General features: G+C 36.2%; 1 protein-coding gene across 7 annotated transcripts; it reads left to right on the top strand.

Annotated features, from left to right (window-relative positions):
- The first annotated feature begins 674 nt into the window (after positions 1-674).
- ZNF770 (zinc finger protein 770) lies at positions 675-9,574 on the top strand. 7 transcript variants are annotated; one of them, XR_008209146.1, is made up of 4 exons: positions 774-1,095; positions 1,190-1,284; positions 5,342-5,454; positions 8,757-9,574. XR_008209146.1 is itself a non-coding variant. In XM_052693896.1 (3 exons), the coding sequence occupies exon 3, from the start codon at positions 5,474-5,476 to the stop codon at positions 7,631-7,633; it is 2,160 nt and encodes a 719-aa protein (XP_052549856.1). In that variant the 5' UTR covers positions 748-767; positions 1,190-1,284; positions 5,342-5,473; the 3' UTR covers positions 7,634-8,113. The 7 variants fall into 7 exon arrangements, 6 of the variants coding, with proteins under 6 accessions (XP_052549857.1, XP_052549856.1, XP_052549854.1 ...); XM_052693896.1 differs by lacking the exons at positions 774-1,095; positions 8,757-9,574 and adding an exon at positions 748-767 and having other exon boundaries at positions 5,342-8,113; XM_052693894.1 differs by lacking the exon at positions 8,757-9,574 and having other exon boundaries at positions 774-1,099; positions 5,342-8,113.
- The last annotated feature ends 7,293 nt before the right edge of the window (positions 9,575-16,867 follow it).

Here is a 16,867-nt window from a genome sequence, read left to right on the forward strand (position 1 = left end):
GGAGAAAGCAGGCAGATAAAGGGAAGTAGAGCAGAACAGTGCCCATCAGCATTATAATCAGCAGTCTGAGCACACCACCAGCCTCATCCATATCCTTGCATTCTATTAATTATTAACAGACTTTTGTGGCAAATCTCTTATTCTCTGCTACACCATCTGCATGTTCCTTTCTGAAATAAAGAGTTTTTGCCTTTTTCTGGCAATTTTTGGCCTTTGCCTGGAAGACCTGAGGACAGCCACAGCCAGGCAGCAGCTGATGGCCCTGCCATTGTCCCTGGCATTTCCAGGCACCTTCTTCTGCCCATGAGCTACTCTATTTCCATGGCCCCTCTCTTGCAGAAGAGAGGCTCTGAAAAAAAAAAATTATTACTGGTGTGTGCACAAGCTATTGGAGATCTTTTTAGACAGTGTTACCTCCCAACCTCCTGGGCTACGAGCTTTGGCATGTTTGTCCATTTGGTTGTGTGACAGTGTAATTCCAGAGAATCATAGAATGGCTTCAGTCAGAAAGGGAACTTGGAGGTTTAGTTCCAACCCATCAGAGGTGTCACATCAGCGAAGGTTTCAGACGCAGGATGAGGGTACCCTCGCGAACTGAGGTACCCACGTTTCGGTCAGGCCAGCCGCTCCCCGGTGTCCGCAGCAGGCGGCGAGACCGCATCGAGCATGGGAACTTAAAGCTCCTGCCCACGTTTCCGGGCTTCCCAGCGTCCGAACGCCATCCGGGCGGAAGCGTTTACGCAACGGCAGCCACGAGTGGGCTGGAGGTGATGTACTTGTGGTGGATGTTTCTGTAAGGTTTTTCCGGCTTTTCCCCAACTGCCCTCGCCCGCTACGGGCAGCACGGCGCGATGCGGCGCGGCGCAGCCCCCGGGCACTGCCGGTGCTGGGCTCGGGCGATGCCCGCTCTGGTGGCCGCGGGTAGCGCTGAGCCGGGCCGCCGCGGCCCTGCAGGGACCCCGCTTGCCGATGTGGAAAAGCTGCCGGCGGTTGTGTGCCGATCTGCCGTCTGTTGGAGCCGCTTCGTTAGTTGCTTTAATTGTTTTTAAGAGGGTTTTGTTTAAAGGAAGGGGCGAAATTGTAGCAACGTTTGGGGTAGGTCAGTTTCAGGTCACCAGTCTCTTCAGCAAAACTTTATTGTGTGGTTAAACTAGTGCTGCTACTCCTCATCTACGTGCTTTTGTTTCAGATAATGCTTTAAAAAATAGATGGAAAACAGGCAGATGAGATGCACTAGCTTCGAGTAGCTTGATGCTGATTTCTCTGTTAAAGATCACGTTTCTGGTAAGCTTTTCCCTCAGTGCAGCATACCAACCTTGTCCCCTGAGGAAGGACAGGTGAGGAAAATAGGTGGAATGTGTTTGTTAAAGTAGGCAGAGTTGTGCTTCTTTTTGATCCTGTGTTTCATAGATAAGCAGCTAGATTTTCAATTGTCTGTTTTGCAGGTAACGATACAAGGAACACTTTATCTTGCTTAATGTGTTTATTGGCATTACTCTTTTTGCACCTATCTGGAGAAGTATATATATTTGTGTTTCTTGAGGCCTGAGGATAAACTAACAAGGCATAATAATCTGTTAGCGGCAAATTTGGAAACACTGAATTTTCAGCTCTTTAAGTTTTGAGAGCTGAATTAGTGAGTCATAGGAAAACAGGCTAGAACATTAATTTTGTGTTTATTCCCATGCATCAAACCAGAGTGAGGGAATCTGAGATGCCTTTGTGCAGATTCTTCTTGAAGACGTTACTGGTGTGTTGGGAGACTGTTCTACCTCCAACAACTTAGTTATTGAGAAAGACTGTATAACTGTAAGGAAAATGTACTTGAATCCTCTCCTGTAATTTGAATCCATTTGTAGCCACAGCTTTATGTGGCTTGAGGAACAATTTTTCTTTTCAGCAGACATTTTTTTTAGCATGTTTGTCTTGCTTTTTTTTTTTAATCGGGTCTGCTCTCCTTTAAAACATACGTTCCCAATTATTTTAATATTTTTCAATATATTATGCATATAAGCTCTGATCTTTATTGATCCTCTCATCTAGTCTCATTCTATCAAGTTCATATACTTGATTAAATTTGAAGGGCATTGTTCAAAACAGGATAGGGTATTCCAGTTGTTGAATTCTAAGCAGTAGCATGGGAGATTCATGTGCCTTTCAAGTTCTGTTTCTGCTTATATATCCTGGCATAACAGTATGGTGTTGGCATATTCAGCGTCTGTTCTAACTGCCCCCACGTCTCATCTGTGTAACTGTTGCCTAGGAAGGTGTTCATTTTCCAGAAAATCTTGTCTTTCTTCTTATTGAAGTGTGAGTCCAGTTTTTTGGTTTTTTTTTTTCCCTTTAGACCTTCTCTGATTATCAGCTTGCTGTCATCTGAAAAATAATAATATGTATTTAAATAATATTTAGATGTAGGAGAGTACTCTGTGGACCTTCAATGGCTTGCATCTTTATTTTATTTTTCTGCATGACCTTGCAGCCAAGATGAAAAGTAGTGTCAATTTAATATTAACTGGGCCTAGTCTACAAATGAAATCTGTAAACTAAATTTGTATTGCATAGGGAAGTACTTCTAATTAGGACAAGCCTGTGTATTTCCAGGGCTTGCAGAAAAGAATATTCCAAACTAGTCTTTTGTTCTTTGATCTTTAGCAGCAGTGTGTTTATTCTTTAGATTTGGAAGGCACAGTTCATGATGAAATTGATATGGAGAAATCTATCCTAAGTAAATACAACTTGAAAATGTATTTTGGCCACAAAAAGCTGCTCTTATAATTTTTCTCCTTCTGCACTGCCTCATTTGTGCCTAAAGTTTTTCAGTGGCAAATGACCAGCTCTACTCTGCTTTTGACACCTTTTACTACAGAACACTTTCCTCATTCATCAGATAGAATCTTTAATACATTTATAAGCTAAATACAAAATCCCTTGTGTAATATGCCACAGCTGTCTTTCGCTTTGACTTTTTTCTTTGCATGTCACTGTACTGTTTGAGTCCTTTCCTCATGTGTAAATTAGATCTGTATGACAGCATGTTAGCTAAAATTTGTCAGTCTTTACAGTTCTTTCTCAGGAGGCTTTCCTTCAATTCTAATGGAGGCTGCCTTGAACCATAGCTGTACAGGAAGTTCCAGCACACTGAGAAGCATGCTACTGTTCTCAGCCTACCTGTCTCTGCATTCACTGAAGCACAAACTAGAAAGCATTTGGTGTCAGACATTTACTCTAAACTCTTTGCATTCATCTGATGTGACAAGTAGGAGGAAAAGGGAGTCTCCTAAGAGCATTGTTTTGCATCTTCAAAAGGCTGAAACTGAGTAGCTGTTAAAATTATACAGGAAGCAAATAGGAAAGGAAAAGTTGACTTTTTCATTTGCTCCATAGTGTTAAGTCTTATCTTGAACAACCAAGATTAGATAACTCCTTGGTACAATAACACCTGCATCTAAGGCACACATGCAAACATTATTTCATTAAGTATGATGCGTATGAGAGATGGAAAGATCTTACAAGATGAACAGGTTTCTTTCTGTTGAACATAAGAAAAACCTTGGTTTATCAAGTATTTTATTGTGCATATGTTTAAAATCTCATCTTAATTTGCTTTACATTGCAGAAGGCTTTTATTCTTTGGAACTACTTTAAATGAACTTTTCAGGTATTTCTGAATTCTTAAAAATGAAGGACATTGTCTCCGTGGGAGGAGGCAGAGCTTTAGAAACGCTGAAACTTGTAAAAGCTTTAGAAACATTGAATAAATTAGTTCTGGTGGCATGTAAGAAAGAATAAGCAACTTGTGAGTAGTATCATTTATAGTGTCAAAATACCACGAATTATAGTTGGTGAAAATGTATACCATAAAGTCGTTACACGCCTTCTTAAGCTGTTGTTTTGAAGTTTGTTCCTTACATCCTTTTCCCATTTATGTAAGGGGATATAGATAATTCTGCAGAAGTATGCTGTTATTCTTACTTTTGTGGTCTGGAGTACTTCTACTGTCTCAGATGCTGCAATTTAAGAGTTAATTGAAGAGGTAGTCCAGTGATGACTAAAAACACCTATCAGTTCTTTTTTTTTTTTTTTAAAGTGAACCTAAAAGAAACACTTTTTTTTTTTTTTTTTTTTTTGGAGGGGAGGACTTTTCTATTACAAAAAAAAAATAAATAATAATAATACACAGAGTAGTATCAGGAAACAACTTTTAATTGTTTTCCATGTTCACTGAATGAAGGACAAAGGAACTAACTTCGTAGTAAAGAGAGGTTCAGCTGAGCACAAGGAGAGCTTGGTGAGAAGTGGAAGTGCTTTAAATCTCTTTGGAAGTTGTCTCTGATATGAATGGAGGGCTTGGGCTAAATAGTTGCTTGAGATGTTCCTATGAATATTTTATTAAAAATACCAATAATTGAGAGCATGAGAAGTTTCTTATTTTCAAGTCATTGTGCTTCAGCAGAGACGCAGCATATTGCTGAAGTGTGCTCTGATTTGAAAATTCCAGGAGAATAAAACAGACTGGTTCATGACTTCAATTTATTCTAAATCATTCACTACAATGATTTAAGATAATATTTATGTTTACAATAACATAAGAGCATATGCATGGTTAAGTATCACAACTCAGACGTGCTAGCTTGGTTGTGGTGTAGCAAACAGTCTGTGTTCCATCCTTGTTCTGATGGTAGTTAACAGTTACATTCTGCTGTGCTTTGTGGCTGGCTCGTGTGTGTGCCATTCTGAGCAAAATGATTACTGTTTGTTCTGTATGCAGTTGAGAAAACATACAAATGTAAATTGTAACTCTGTGCTTTGTTTCAATGTATTGTTTATTTTCACTTCCTGCAAACATTGCATTCCCTTAATTTTGATGTTCTAATGCCAAGAATCCCTAGCTCTTATCTCTTTTTATCATTATGAATTCCATATGTGGGATTTAGAATTCCTGTTCTAGGGAAGAAATTTATTGTGATAAGTTTTGTTGATTTTTTTTTTTTTTTTTTTGAAAGTATATTCTTTATTTGTAAATAATCTAAATAGTATAATGTAGCTGAACTACACAATTTAAAAGTAACAGGCAAGATTAAATAATATCTGTTTTAAAGCATTGGTTACTTAAACTTGCTTCTTCTGAAAAGTAGAAAAGATTTCAATATTATGTAAAATAACAAGCGAATACTCTGTAATCAGGAAAGCATTTTAAACTAAACTAAATCACAAATATTGTTATCTGGATGTTTTTGATCTCCTATTGGGGGGGAGGAGGAGGAGGAAGAAAAGGGAAGAGGGCAAACAATCTTGTATTAGTATAGGCTATAATACTGTTCTTTTTCTCTTACTTTAGGGTCCTGTGGTATCTCTGTTAAGAAAACTTACACCTTGTACAGCCTGCTGCTTTAGTGCACAATTGATGATTTCACTTGAAATACTCACCTGAAGAAATTAACAGTAGGCAAGGTATAACTGCTTTTTAACAATGTTAAGAATTCAGCATTGTGTAACAGCTAACAGGATACCCAAGAAAAAGCCGTATATATGTGACATTTGCTATAAGCAGTTTGAAACTCCATCAAAATTGGCAAGACATTATCTGATACATACTGGTCAAAAGCCATTTGAATGTCATGTGTGCTATAAAACGTTTAGGCAGTTGGTCCATCTGGAGAGGCATCAGTTGACCCATAATTTGCCTTTTGAGTGTAATTTTTGTCATAGAAACTTCAAAAATGTAATTACTTTGTTGAAGCATCAGCAGCTTCATAATGAAAACTATCAGAATTGTATAAAGCAAGAAGAAAAATCTGTGAGTTCTGAGCAGGATGGGGTCACTTGTGGCATATTTCGATGTTCTGTGTGCTGGAAGTCTTTTACAACTGAAGAGAAGTGGATGCTGCATCAGTGTCAGAAGGCAGATTGTCTACATGGTACAAGAAGGAGAAAGAAAACTCACCCTTGTGAATTGTGTAACAAGACATTTCCATCGAGATCTAAGCTAGAACGACACTTCCTTATTCACACTGGCCAGAAACCTTTTAAGTGTTCTTCGTGTGGCAAATCTTTCAGACAGTCAACACATTTGAAAATCCATCAGCTCATGCATACTGAAGAAAGGCCTTTTCAGTGCTGCTTTTGTCAGAAGGGATTTAAAATACGGAGCAAACTCGTGAAGCACAAACAACTCCATGCCAGAAATAAGGCTGTCTCCAATATCATATACAAAGGAAAAACTAAACATCTCAGACTACAGAAACTGTCAGAAGGAAAGATGGATAGTTTTGAGAATGCTGACACATTCAAATTGCAGGAGAATGACCCACATGATGTTTATTTGATTTATGTCGTACCATTTCAGTGTCCAGTGTGTGAGCAGTGTTTTGACACAGAGGAAGTCCTAAATTTGCATAAATGTTATCTAAGAGGTGAGAAAAGCTCAAGTTGCACAACAGCATGCAGTTGCACAGTCAGCATGAAAAGCAAGATCCAGATGAAGCTGAAGCACACTGGAGGAAAGCTATCAGATTTTTCTTTGACTGGCAGAGAAAAAATGAAATCAGGTCACTTTAGGAGTCCTGACCTGGTTGCAGTGAGAGAGCAGCAATCTGATAAAAATGTTTCCACTAAATCTTTCAAGAACTGCTGTAGCAAGCTTGACCTGTGCAAGGCTGTCAATTGGATGAAAAGAAGGTTTGCTGTGCCATTACACTGGCAAGAGCATCTAGAACCTCTAAAGGTAGGAATTAATTTAGAAGGTGTGCTTACTGGTGAAAGCATGTTAAGCATCAGTAATGGAGTGTGTAATAGGGATGATGCTTTTTATGGTTCATCAGGTGATAGCTTCCTTGATAATTCAGAAATATTTCACTATGCTTTTTCAGCTCCTAAAAATATACATAACAGACACAAAGTGTGTAAATGTGACAGATGTGAAAAAATATTTCCATCTTCATCCAAGCTTCAAAGACATTACCTTATACACACAGGACAGAAGCCCTTTGGCTGTAGTGTTTGTGGGAAGACATTTAGACAGTCAGCTCACTTAAAAAGACATCAGCTCACCCATACTGAAAATAACTATAAAAGCCCTGTTTGCCATGTAGAATTTGAAAATCTGCGCAAATTCTTCAGTCATCGGGAAGATCACATTGAATTTGAGTCTTCTCAGCCTGAGAGTTATTCAGATTATTCTCAAGCACCTTCAGAGGCACCTGGCTTTCAAGAATTTGAGCTGACTCAGTCAAATCAAGCAGCTGAAATCAAAGTTGAAATTGAGTCAGAGGCCTTTGTTCCTGACACTGGCAGTAGAAACACAGAGCCTTATTTGTGTAGTAAATTGATGGAAACGGAGCAAAGCTGTTGTAGTTACTGGCCTGATTTTTCTGAAAGTGTTGAAAGAAGAAAACTATACCAGTGCAGTCTCTGTTTTAAGACATTTAAATCATTTTCTAAGCTTGAAAGACATTACTTCATGCATGCTGGACAGAAGCCATTTGAATGTTCAATTTGTGGTAAAAGTTTCCGACAGTCTCCACATTTGAAAAGACATCACCTTACTCACTTTAAGGAGAGGTTAAAGTTGAGTTCCAGTCAGCAACAGTCAGAAACATTGTTTTCTCTCAACCTGGATACTGTCCCCTGAAGTTATACATTAATATTTTTGATTACATGATTATTAAAAGGATTATGTTAAACTGAACAACCAACTGAACAGGATTATCTTTTTACGTTGTGAAGATGACCTAATGACTTTATTTGCTCTTTTCAGAACTGCCCGCTTGATTGTAATATCTGGTAACCGCGAGAAGATGGTAAAAACAAAACAAAGCAATAAGAAAGCTACTTCACATTTGTTTTCTTCACAAATGTATTTTTAAATACACATTTTTACTGTATTGATGGTGTCATGGCAATCCGCAGTGTTCTGTAGCTGTTCAGTGAGAATGATCAAAAAGTAAAGGCAACTTGTGGAATACAGGAAAAACGGTCCTGCTGCTTTCTTCTGGCTCTCTGTACATTGCAAGCATTAAAATGTGCACATTTGCTGTATTTAGTCCATGTTTTATTCAAGAAAGAGTAATAGTTAATTTTGGATGAACAAGATGCAGGAAAAAAAGAACAAGCTGAAAAAGTGGAAAATAATATTTAATGAGGAAAAACTGTTGACTAGAATTATAAAACAGTTAATAGAGGAAAAATAACCTAACTCCATATTTGTAATGTGCTTGGAGATCTATGGGTGAGAAATTACATCCTTTCCTTATTAGTGGTAAAATGAATAGGTAGTGCTAAAGTAGCAGGGTTTTTAATCAATCCCTTTTAACACTTCATTATTTGCACTTCTTGCAGAATCCCTTTTTTGTATATTTTTTTTTTCATGCAATAGTGAATTATTTTTCTGCAAGCAAAGAAAGCAAAAAAATTATCAAGGATAATACATGTGCAGTTATTTATTCCTTCTGTTGTGCATATTGCACCATTATAAAAAAATGTTCTCCTAGGTGTTATGAACCAGGCAAGTAGTTTTGTTGGGAAGTCATGTTCTTGTTACATTAAATTTAAGAGACTAAAAATAATTTTTCGCTCAAATTAATTTTGGTTTTGTGAACAAAATCTGTGATTATACTTCTGGTAAGTAGAGAGCTTCATCTGTTGTTCATGTGGGTCTGACAAAAAATGTAAGTGCAGCGGAGCTGTAAGCTGTAATCATCAAGGAAAAAAAAATGAAGTTTCTCTTTTTTTTTTTTTTTTTTTCCCCTCTGAAGAATCATTGTAGAATCACAGAATGACTTAGGTTGGAAGGGACTTAAAGATCATCCAGTTCCATCACCCTGTCATGGGCAGAGATGCCATCTACCAGCTCAGGCTGCCCAGGTCCCCATCCAACCTGACCTTGAACACCTGAGATGGGGCATCCACAGCTTCTCTGGGCAACATGCTCCAGTGCCTCACCACCTTTCTTGTAAAGAATTTCTTCCTAACATCTAACCTAAACTTTTGGTACATTTTGCTTTGTTATGCAACTTCTGAACATTTTAATCCTGAAGTTTTTAATCCTACATCTAAATTAACGGAATTGTAAGTTCTGTAGGTAAACTTTTTTTTTTTTTTTGTCTTGAAGTTATTTCTCTAGGTCTTGCTGTGGAATAGCCTTTGTAGTACTTGATATAAATGAAGTGAAGGATGAAGAGAGTTCTTACCATATTTTTGAGTGTGTGTATCTCCACTTTCAGAGCAAATGAAACACTATGATTTTTATATGACAGGCTAGTTGAGTGTCTTAAGAACAACTGATTACATACCGAGATTGTTTTTCTTCCCATGTGAGTTGTTTTGTATTGAAAGAGAATACTTCATAAAATATTTTGAAAGTGTATTGTAGAGCTCTTAAAAATATTTGTAATAAACTATTTTATTTATATTGCACTTTTATTGTATACTTTTTGCGCAAACAAAATAATGTTGAAACTATGTAACATTCAGTATGCGGAGAAGTTAGATAACACTTTGCATGTTAGAACAGAGGTTTTCTTTCAGAATTTTTTGCTATATAAATAAAGTTAAGTATTTTAAAAGAGAGAAAGTGGTCTGTTTTTTTTTTTTTTTTAAGATGTCAGTCATTTGAAAAATATATTTTTAAGCATAATATTTGGAGAAAAATAAACCTAGTGTTTTCAAAAATACTGATTTTAGTGAAATGGGGGAAAGATGAATACAGAAAGCTAAATTTGAGGGATAAGTAGAAGAAAGAGTATTAATGTCTGATTAATTGGAAATCTAAGGTAATATGTGGGCTCCATGGGATTTTTAGAAGGGCAGTAATGGTCATTTTGCTTATCCGGCTCTATTATTTTTATCAAAAGTTTAGTGCTGGATAAATTCACAGTTGTAGGGGAATTATAGCTTTAACCTGCTAGACATGAGTTAAAAGGTTTCTGCAAGTCCAGGGAAAAAATCTAAGGTTGAAATTGTCACTAAAATTCTCCAAGTTCTTTTGAGAATTTGAGCTAGAGTAATTTTTCCAAGTGTTAGGAATAATAGTTCATGTCATTTATTATTAGATTAGTCATTTTCCATCATGCTTCCAGGCAAGTTCAAGCCATTGATCTCAAGTATATTTGGTGGCATAAACATTGCCAGTAATTAATTTAGTTGGAACGAGCTGATAGATAGCAGTAATAACCCCATAGAAACATAGTGGGTTTTTTTTGTCTTGTTTGTTTTAAGATTATGCACAAAACTAAAGCATATTGCAAAGAGGAAAATGGAAGGTCCCCCTATGATACTAGCAGACTTCTTTCAGGAGAGCTTATAAAATGCATGAATTTAGCTGTGAGGAAGTTCTGTGTGATGTAGAAGAAGGGACAAATAAACAGAAGAAGGTTAAGGGGATTTTGTTCTAAGGCAAATAAAGTATGCAATACTAAATTCATTGGAACTGCAGTACTACCTGATCACGGTCCATTTTCTGTCTAGGAAAACAGCTATGGTTAACTTTAAAACATTAATGATTTTACGTGGTTGTCATGCTATCCTTGCAATGCTCTTAGAAAGTCACAACTTTATGTACAGGGAAAAAAAAAAATCTAGAAAAAAGAAAACTGTTTTTTTTTTTTTTTCATTTTTCTAGCTACCTCTCACTAAGCAATTCAGTTTTTGCTTGTCTTTGATCTCTCGCTATTATTCCTATAGCCAACAAGAAAAGTTCATGAGGCAAATGGGAAACAGATACAAAAGAAACTTAATTGAAGGTAATAAGACTTTTAGGCTTGTGATTGTGATGTGAATTGTGATGCTGGTTTTAATGCTTAGTTTTTTTGGTTGGTTTCTGACAACAGAACCTCACTTGAATAACGTACAGTTGGATGACTCTTATATCAAATAGGCTATAGATTTGGTTTTTCTAAAGGCCCTGGTAATAATGTTCCAAATGTCTAGGTATCCTAAATAACTAAAGAAGTCATGGTTCATGTTCCTAGCACAAGGTTTTGTGGATTTTTTGAATGCAAGTCTGAACTTAATAGCCCAGCTTTTATGGTCTGATGGCTGAGAGGCAGTTACAAGGAAAATGGAAATTACAGAAGTGACTTCACTCTTATACACCTATGTACGCATACATATGTTCTCCAGATTGAGCATTCTAATTGTGCCTTTACATATAAGTAAAGCATCTTTTTTAGCATCCATTTAAAAAGTGAATCTTCAAAGTCCATTAATGTGTTAATCACCTTTGTATCAACAAAATTACAAGTAGAATCGATCATTTCCTTGTTCAAAAACTGTTGTTCTAACGTGAACATTTTCTGCCACAAACCATCACAAGTTTTTAAATTCTGTTCTACATTTGTACACTATCTGAATTCCTGTCTTCTTCTGGGATCTGCTGATGTATGACTTTATTCTTGTATGTACCTGATAAAATTTGTATGTGCAGCTAAAATTCTTCCTCTTCACTGGAATTCTTTCAGTATAACTGATCCTAATTTTTATGGATCTGTGAAACCTCATAGTGACCTCAGAGTCACAGAGTTGTTTGTCACATATGTGCCTCCATGGTATGCAGAATGGTGCCTTGTGTACATGTCCCAAAAAGCTCCATAATTCTCTGATTGGCTAGCTATGGCGGACTATGAAGAAAATAAATTTTGGGGCTGTACATGAGATGCATGAGTAATGAAGAATATGGTATGCAGAAGGTGATTGAAGCTTTTGCATTGGAAGAGTTTGTAGAGGGAAAGTGTGTCTTGACAAGAATGTTATGTGAAAGCAGTCTGAGGGCCCATGTATGGGTCTGAGGAACTGGTGAGTTTGGGGCCACACACTTGAAGGAGTGGTATGAGAAGCACTGCATGAGCACACAAGATGACCAGCCATGATGTAAACAGTGGAGCGTGTCCTTCACTGCAAGTGGTTTGCGTAATTAGGGTAATTAAGAGCATATGGAAATAGTGGCTACTCAGCTTTGCCTCTTGCTGCTTCACTTGATGTGGCACTAGAATGTGAGGAATGCAGAACGTTATTTGGTCACCAATGTGGAAAAAAAAAAAAAAAGTCTATACCCATGTTGTCTCCCATGAATACTGCTAATGCATTGGACTAATTAAATTTCTAATGAATTCAAGGGAAACACTGCTTTCTTGGTGTGCAAATTTGTGTTATCTGTGCTTTTTTTTTCTTTCTTTAAACAATAGACATTTTAATGCTTTGTATTTGTTTGAAAACATTGTTTGCTGAGCTCCAGAAACTCAGCTGATATCCTCAGTTTTTATTTCATTTTTGAATAGGATCCAGTTTCTGACAATGAAATCCTATTAAACTGAGTAAAAATCTGCTAAGCCTTCTATACACCTCAGGTGTCTGTCAATTTGAGGATAGTTTTTAAGACTGATGTTAGGATTTTTTTTCATGACGTTGAGATCAACTTTGAAGTAGTATCCTGTCAGCTTTGTTTGCCATAGCTAATTCTATATTGTATTTTATCCTGTACGTCTCAATATTAGCAGTCCTTAGGTACTGAAAATAGCATCGTAAGAATTTCCTCAGGCATTTTACAGTGTGTCTGATGCCAGTGCAATTTGCAGAGGAATAATCTGTTTGACAATAAGCTCAATTTTTTTTGTTATGTAAATTGCTGTTTATATTACAGTATTTTCCAGCAAGAGTTATTATTACTTGATTTTTCAGTATTACACCAAAATGGCTTCTGTTTTCAGTATTATGTTTTACTCTCATTTTATCCTTTCTTAAAATCCTGTTGCGTTACTGCAAATGTCTACCAAAAACCTAAAAAATATAAAGGCAAAGATGAAAAGTTCTAGGAATATATCCTACAGAAAACTCAACGACAACTGGAGATAGCTCTCAGCATCTTACAGTGGTTCTCTACTGATTAACTGTTATGTTACATATTAGACAGGCTTCAGTTTTCTCTGCAGTATGTTTTTTCGGTATTGTGAGAAAGGATATGTGATTGAAGGTCTATGTTCCCAATGATTCTCCAAGTAGGATCAACTTTTCATAACATTTTTCATGCTAGTACTAGCAGAAAGGAAACAATTTGCTTTTAGAATCTCATTTCAGTGATAAAGTTCTTGTGTTCTTCCATCAAGCAGATTTATTTCTCATTAATTTTTTTCGTAAGAAAGAGTTGGTGCCATAGGATTTGTAGCTTGGACAGAATATCACTTGCAATGCTGAACTGATAGCATTGCTTCTGAAAACACATCAAGGCATATGTATATATTTCTTTTTCATTGTTATTATTTTTAAATCTAAGGTGTCTTAGAACTTCTTTGATTAGACTACTAGGAAAAAAAGGATCTGAGTTGTTTACTGAGGATGTATATAGTACATGCACTCAGTAATATTAACTTCATTGGTTAGAAATATTGAGTCTGTATTGTAAAGACTGTTTACTCTTTGCTCTAGTCAAAATGCCATCCTATGCTACAGTGAACTTTTTTATGATTAATAGCATAGAGTTGAGTAATCAGGAAAAAGCAAAATAAAAGGCTTGATAGTATACGCAGCTGTGGAGAAAAGCATATCCTGAACATCTTTAGTAGTAACTAGCAATAGAATTCTAGATATTGGTGTAGAAACTTTGTTACAATCAGTCTGTCATATTTTGAAAGGACCATCTGCAATTTTGTTGACTTTTTATGCTTTTTATGATGCTGTAATAACTAAGAGTTTTTTCATCTCATATTTCACAGTTGTCCAAATCTTCCTAAGGGGGTTGTCTACCTTTTTTTTTCTTTTTTCTTTTTTTTCCTGTTTTTCACTAGTAGAGAATTTCTACTAGATGCAGCATTTCCGTTACTCGTATCTGGTTTCTGAGACACATAGAGAACCATAAGAAAATGATAAAAATGAGAAGACATTTTTGAAATGCTAGAAACTACATTTAAAGAGATTAAGCTGCACTACAGATTTAAGAGGGACACTTCCTCATAGAGATGTTATCATATACCAGTCTCACAGGATTTCTAGCAACTATTTCTAAAACATTAAGTACTGGCCACTGGTTTCTTATGTTTATATCACTATTCTGTTCCAATTGGTAGGAATCCAGGTGAAAGTATCTGAAGAGAATTGTGCTAGCCCATAATCTGCTCTAATATGAGCTGTTTGCCCAGCAACAGAAAGCTAAAAGTAATACATAAAAAAGTAAAACATAAATTCCCATACTTATCCATCTCCTTCATTAGAGGCACTGCTTACTGTTCTGGAATGTAAAAGCAGCTGGGCTGCGGAATTTGACATATTTTTTTCTAGTCGTGAGCTCAGATTTTCCATTGAAGTTACTGTAAGTTTTGCACAAAAATCAAGGGCAGTACATTGGCCAGAACGTGTGATAAATAAATATTTATACACAAATCAGAATGCTACTGACGGCTGCTTTGCACTTTAGAATTCTAAATATTTTAAGAAGCATCTGTTACTAAACTGAGGCATCATTTCTGAAAGTACCCATATTTACTTAGTGAAAGTACACATACTTGGAAGTACACATATTTACTGTGATGAACATAGTGACAAACTCTTGGATTACAAGAATACACTTAAAATTATAAAGGCAATATAATATGATTGAATTAAAATTATAATGAACAGACTGAATATTCAGTCTATGTGAATATTCTCTACTGTGAAAGATTAATGAAATGAATAACCCCTGATATTGTGCCTCAACTTCTTAGAAGCTGAAAGATTCCTGTGATCTATTTTGAGAGGCTTTTCTGATTTACTTACTTTTTAATATCTGAAAGCAAATATAATGAATACATTTTTTTTCCTATTACTTCAACAACTAAGGGACACAGGAGGTTTCTGGTCTTCAGAGAATCACAGAATATTCTGAATTGGAAGGGACCCATAATGATCATCGAATCCAACTCCTTTCTGAAAGGTAGAGTAATGACTGCAACCTGAAGGAAGTGCTGATGTTTATTATATTCTTTGGAACAAAGCGTTTCCACTGGTAGATACGTGTTACCCATACATAATCTGTATTCCTCCATGCAGAGTTTTTTATTTCAAAGAACTGAAAGAAAAGATTAAAAGGCTTAATTCCTGTATTTGTTTGAAAGAGTAACAACTCTTTGTTTCACAAAGAGTGAAACAACTTTTAGACTAGAATATGTAGCTGCTGCATCTAGTTTAACTGGTGAAGAAATTCTAGTCCGTATATATACTGCATCTTCACAAGTAGGATGGTCATGGTTGTGGATTCTTACCCATATATGTTTCCAGTTAGGAAAATTCCACAGGCATGGATTCTCTCTAGACTAGTATATTAGTATGACTTAGAGTAAAAACAGGCTGTAATTCAAACATGACATAATGTGTGTATATTACTGAGATTCTTTCCCACTGAAAGTGAATTAAGAATGATATTTACTCCTTACATAATACATATGAAATTCAAAGCGCTTTGCAATTTTATAATGTTCTTGCATTGCTAATTAGAGCTTAAATAATATACATATACCAAATTAGCCTCATAGCTAAGATACAAGCCCACAAATTTATTACAGAATTGTCATCTAACTACTGAATTGTTTTAAAGAATCAAAACATCAGCAGTTTCCTGTGAATTAAGTCACATCTCACTATAGACCCTAGCATAACAATTTTAAAAGACGCAATACTATAAACATTTAGGGATGAATGTCATGATGTGCTCCCCCCTACCCCCTTTCTTTCTCCCAACTCCCTACTCTGGTCTCACCTTGCACAGCAAACTATGAGTAACAATGCTGACAGCACTCATAAAAACAGAGTAACAACCACAAATCTGTCTCAAACTGAGTAGGCTGAATGAACTGATAACAGTCACCTGGGTCAACAGCTGAGGGCTATTTGGGCATGTGCCTTTTTTTAAATAAATAAATAAATAAATAAATAAATAAATAAAAGTATGACTATGAGTCAATCATCCCATAAATAGAGAGCAGCTCAAGACTCCCATGAGTTTGCCTATGTGGTAGCTGAATGCAAAATGGGATTCTTCCTTGAGTGAGGATGTCTCTCAAGGCTACACCTGCACAGAGATCCCTTACATGTTGATGACAAGACACCTTGCCAGTACAAATCTTTGGTAAGTGACTAATAGTTTGGTTTAGGCCTTGATAGATTCACTAAGATCATATGTGATCATATGATTCGTCAATTTTGCTAAGATTAAATCTTTGATTGATTGTGTACATAAAATCCCTCAGATGCAAGCTGTTGGCTAAGTCTAGGGACTAGGAGTGGATCCAGATGCAACTAGGCTCCTTACCTCCCTGGTTCAAGAAGGTTAGGAAGTAAGGGGGTCCACTCTGAACCTGGTGACTCAATGGGAGGGCCTCCTGTGTGTTTGTTTAACCCTACCATTTATGCAGTAAGTAATCAAGTGTACCCAGCTATCTTGAATCTTGTTAAGTCACTCTTAAATCACTATATAATATTATGTCAGTAACTATATTCCTTCTTCTCTTTTTAGTTTTTTGAAGTTTTAGCACTACAAATTAATTATTTATGTGTCTCTAGGTAGAACCCAAAAAATCTAAAATACAAGATAGAACATAAACTGAATCCATGCTGATTATCACTAGATACTTCCTGAACCACACTGTATCTGGGAGAATATCATTGATATAATAAACAAATAAATAGACAGCTTATTTATGATATTGGCTTGTATACTTTACAAATAAAGAAGAAAAGCTTTAAAGCTTTTTTTTTTTTTTTTTTTTTTGGCTGCAATAATATGGAAGGGTAAGGGTCTAAAGCAAGAAGAGCTATGTAAGCATCAAAGCAGCACTGATTATCAATTGACCAGGACTACATGCAGCCTAAAAATACATAATATTTTGAAATCATTTAAAGC

Source organism: Tympanuchus pallidicinctus, unplaced genomic scaffold, assembly GCF_026119805.1.
Source record: "Tympanuchus pallidicinctus isolate F22 unplaced genomic scaffold, pur_lepc_1.0 scaffold3, whole genome shotgun sequence".
Lineage (NCBI taxonomy): Eukaryota > Metazoa > Chordata > Aves > Galliformes > Phasianidae > Tympanuchus > Tympanuchus pallidicinctus.

What these genes read in the sequence shown, in the direction of transcription:
- ZNF770 (XM_052693897.1), top strand. Translation starts at nt 5,474, where the DNA reads ATGTTAAGAATTCAGCATTGTGTAACAGCTAACAGGATACCCAAGAAA.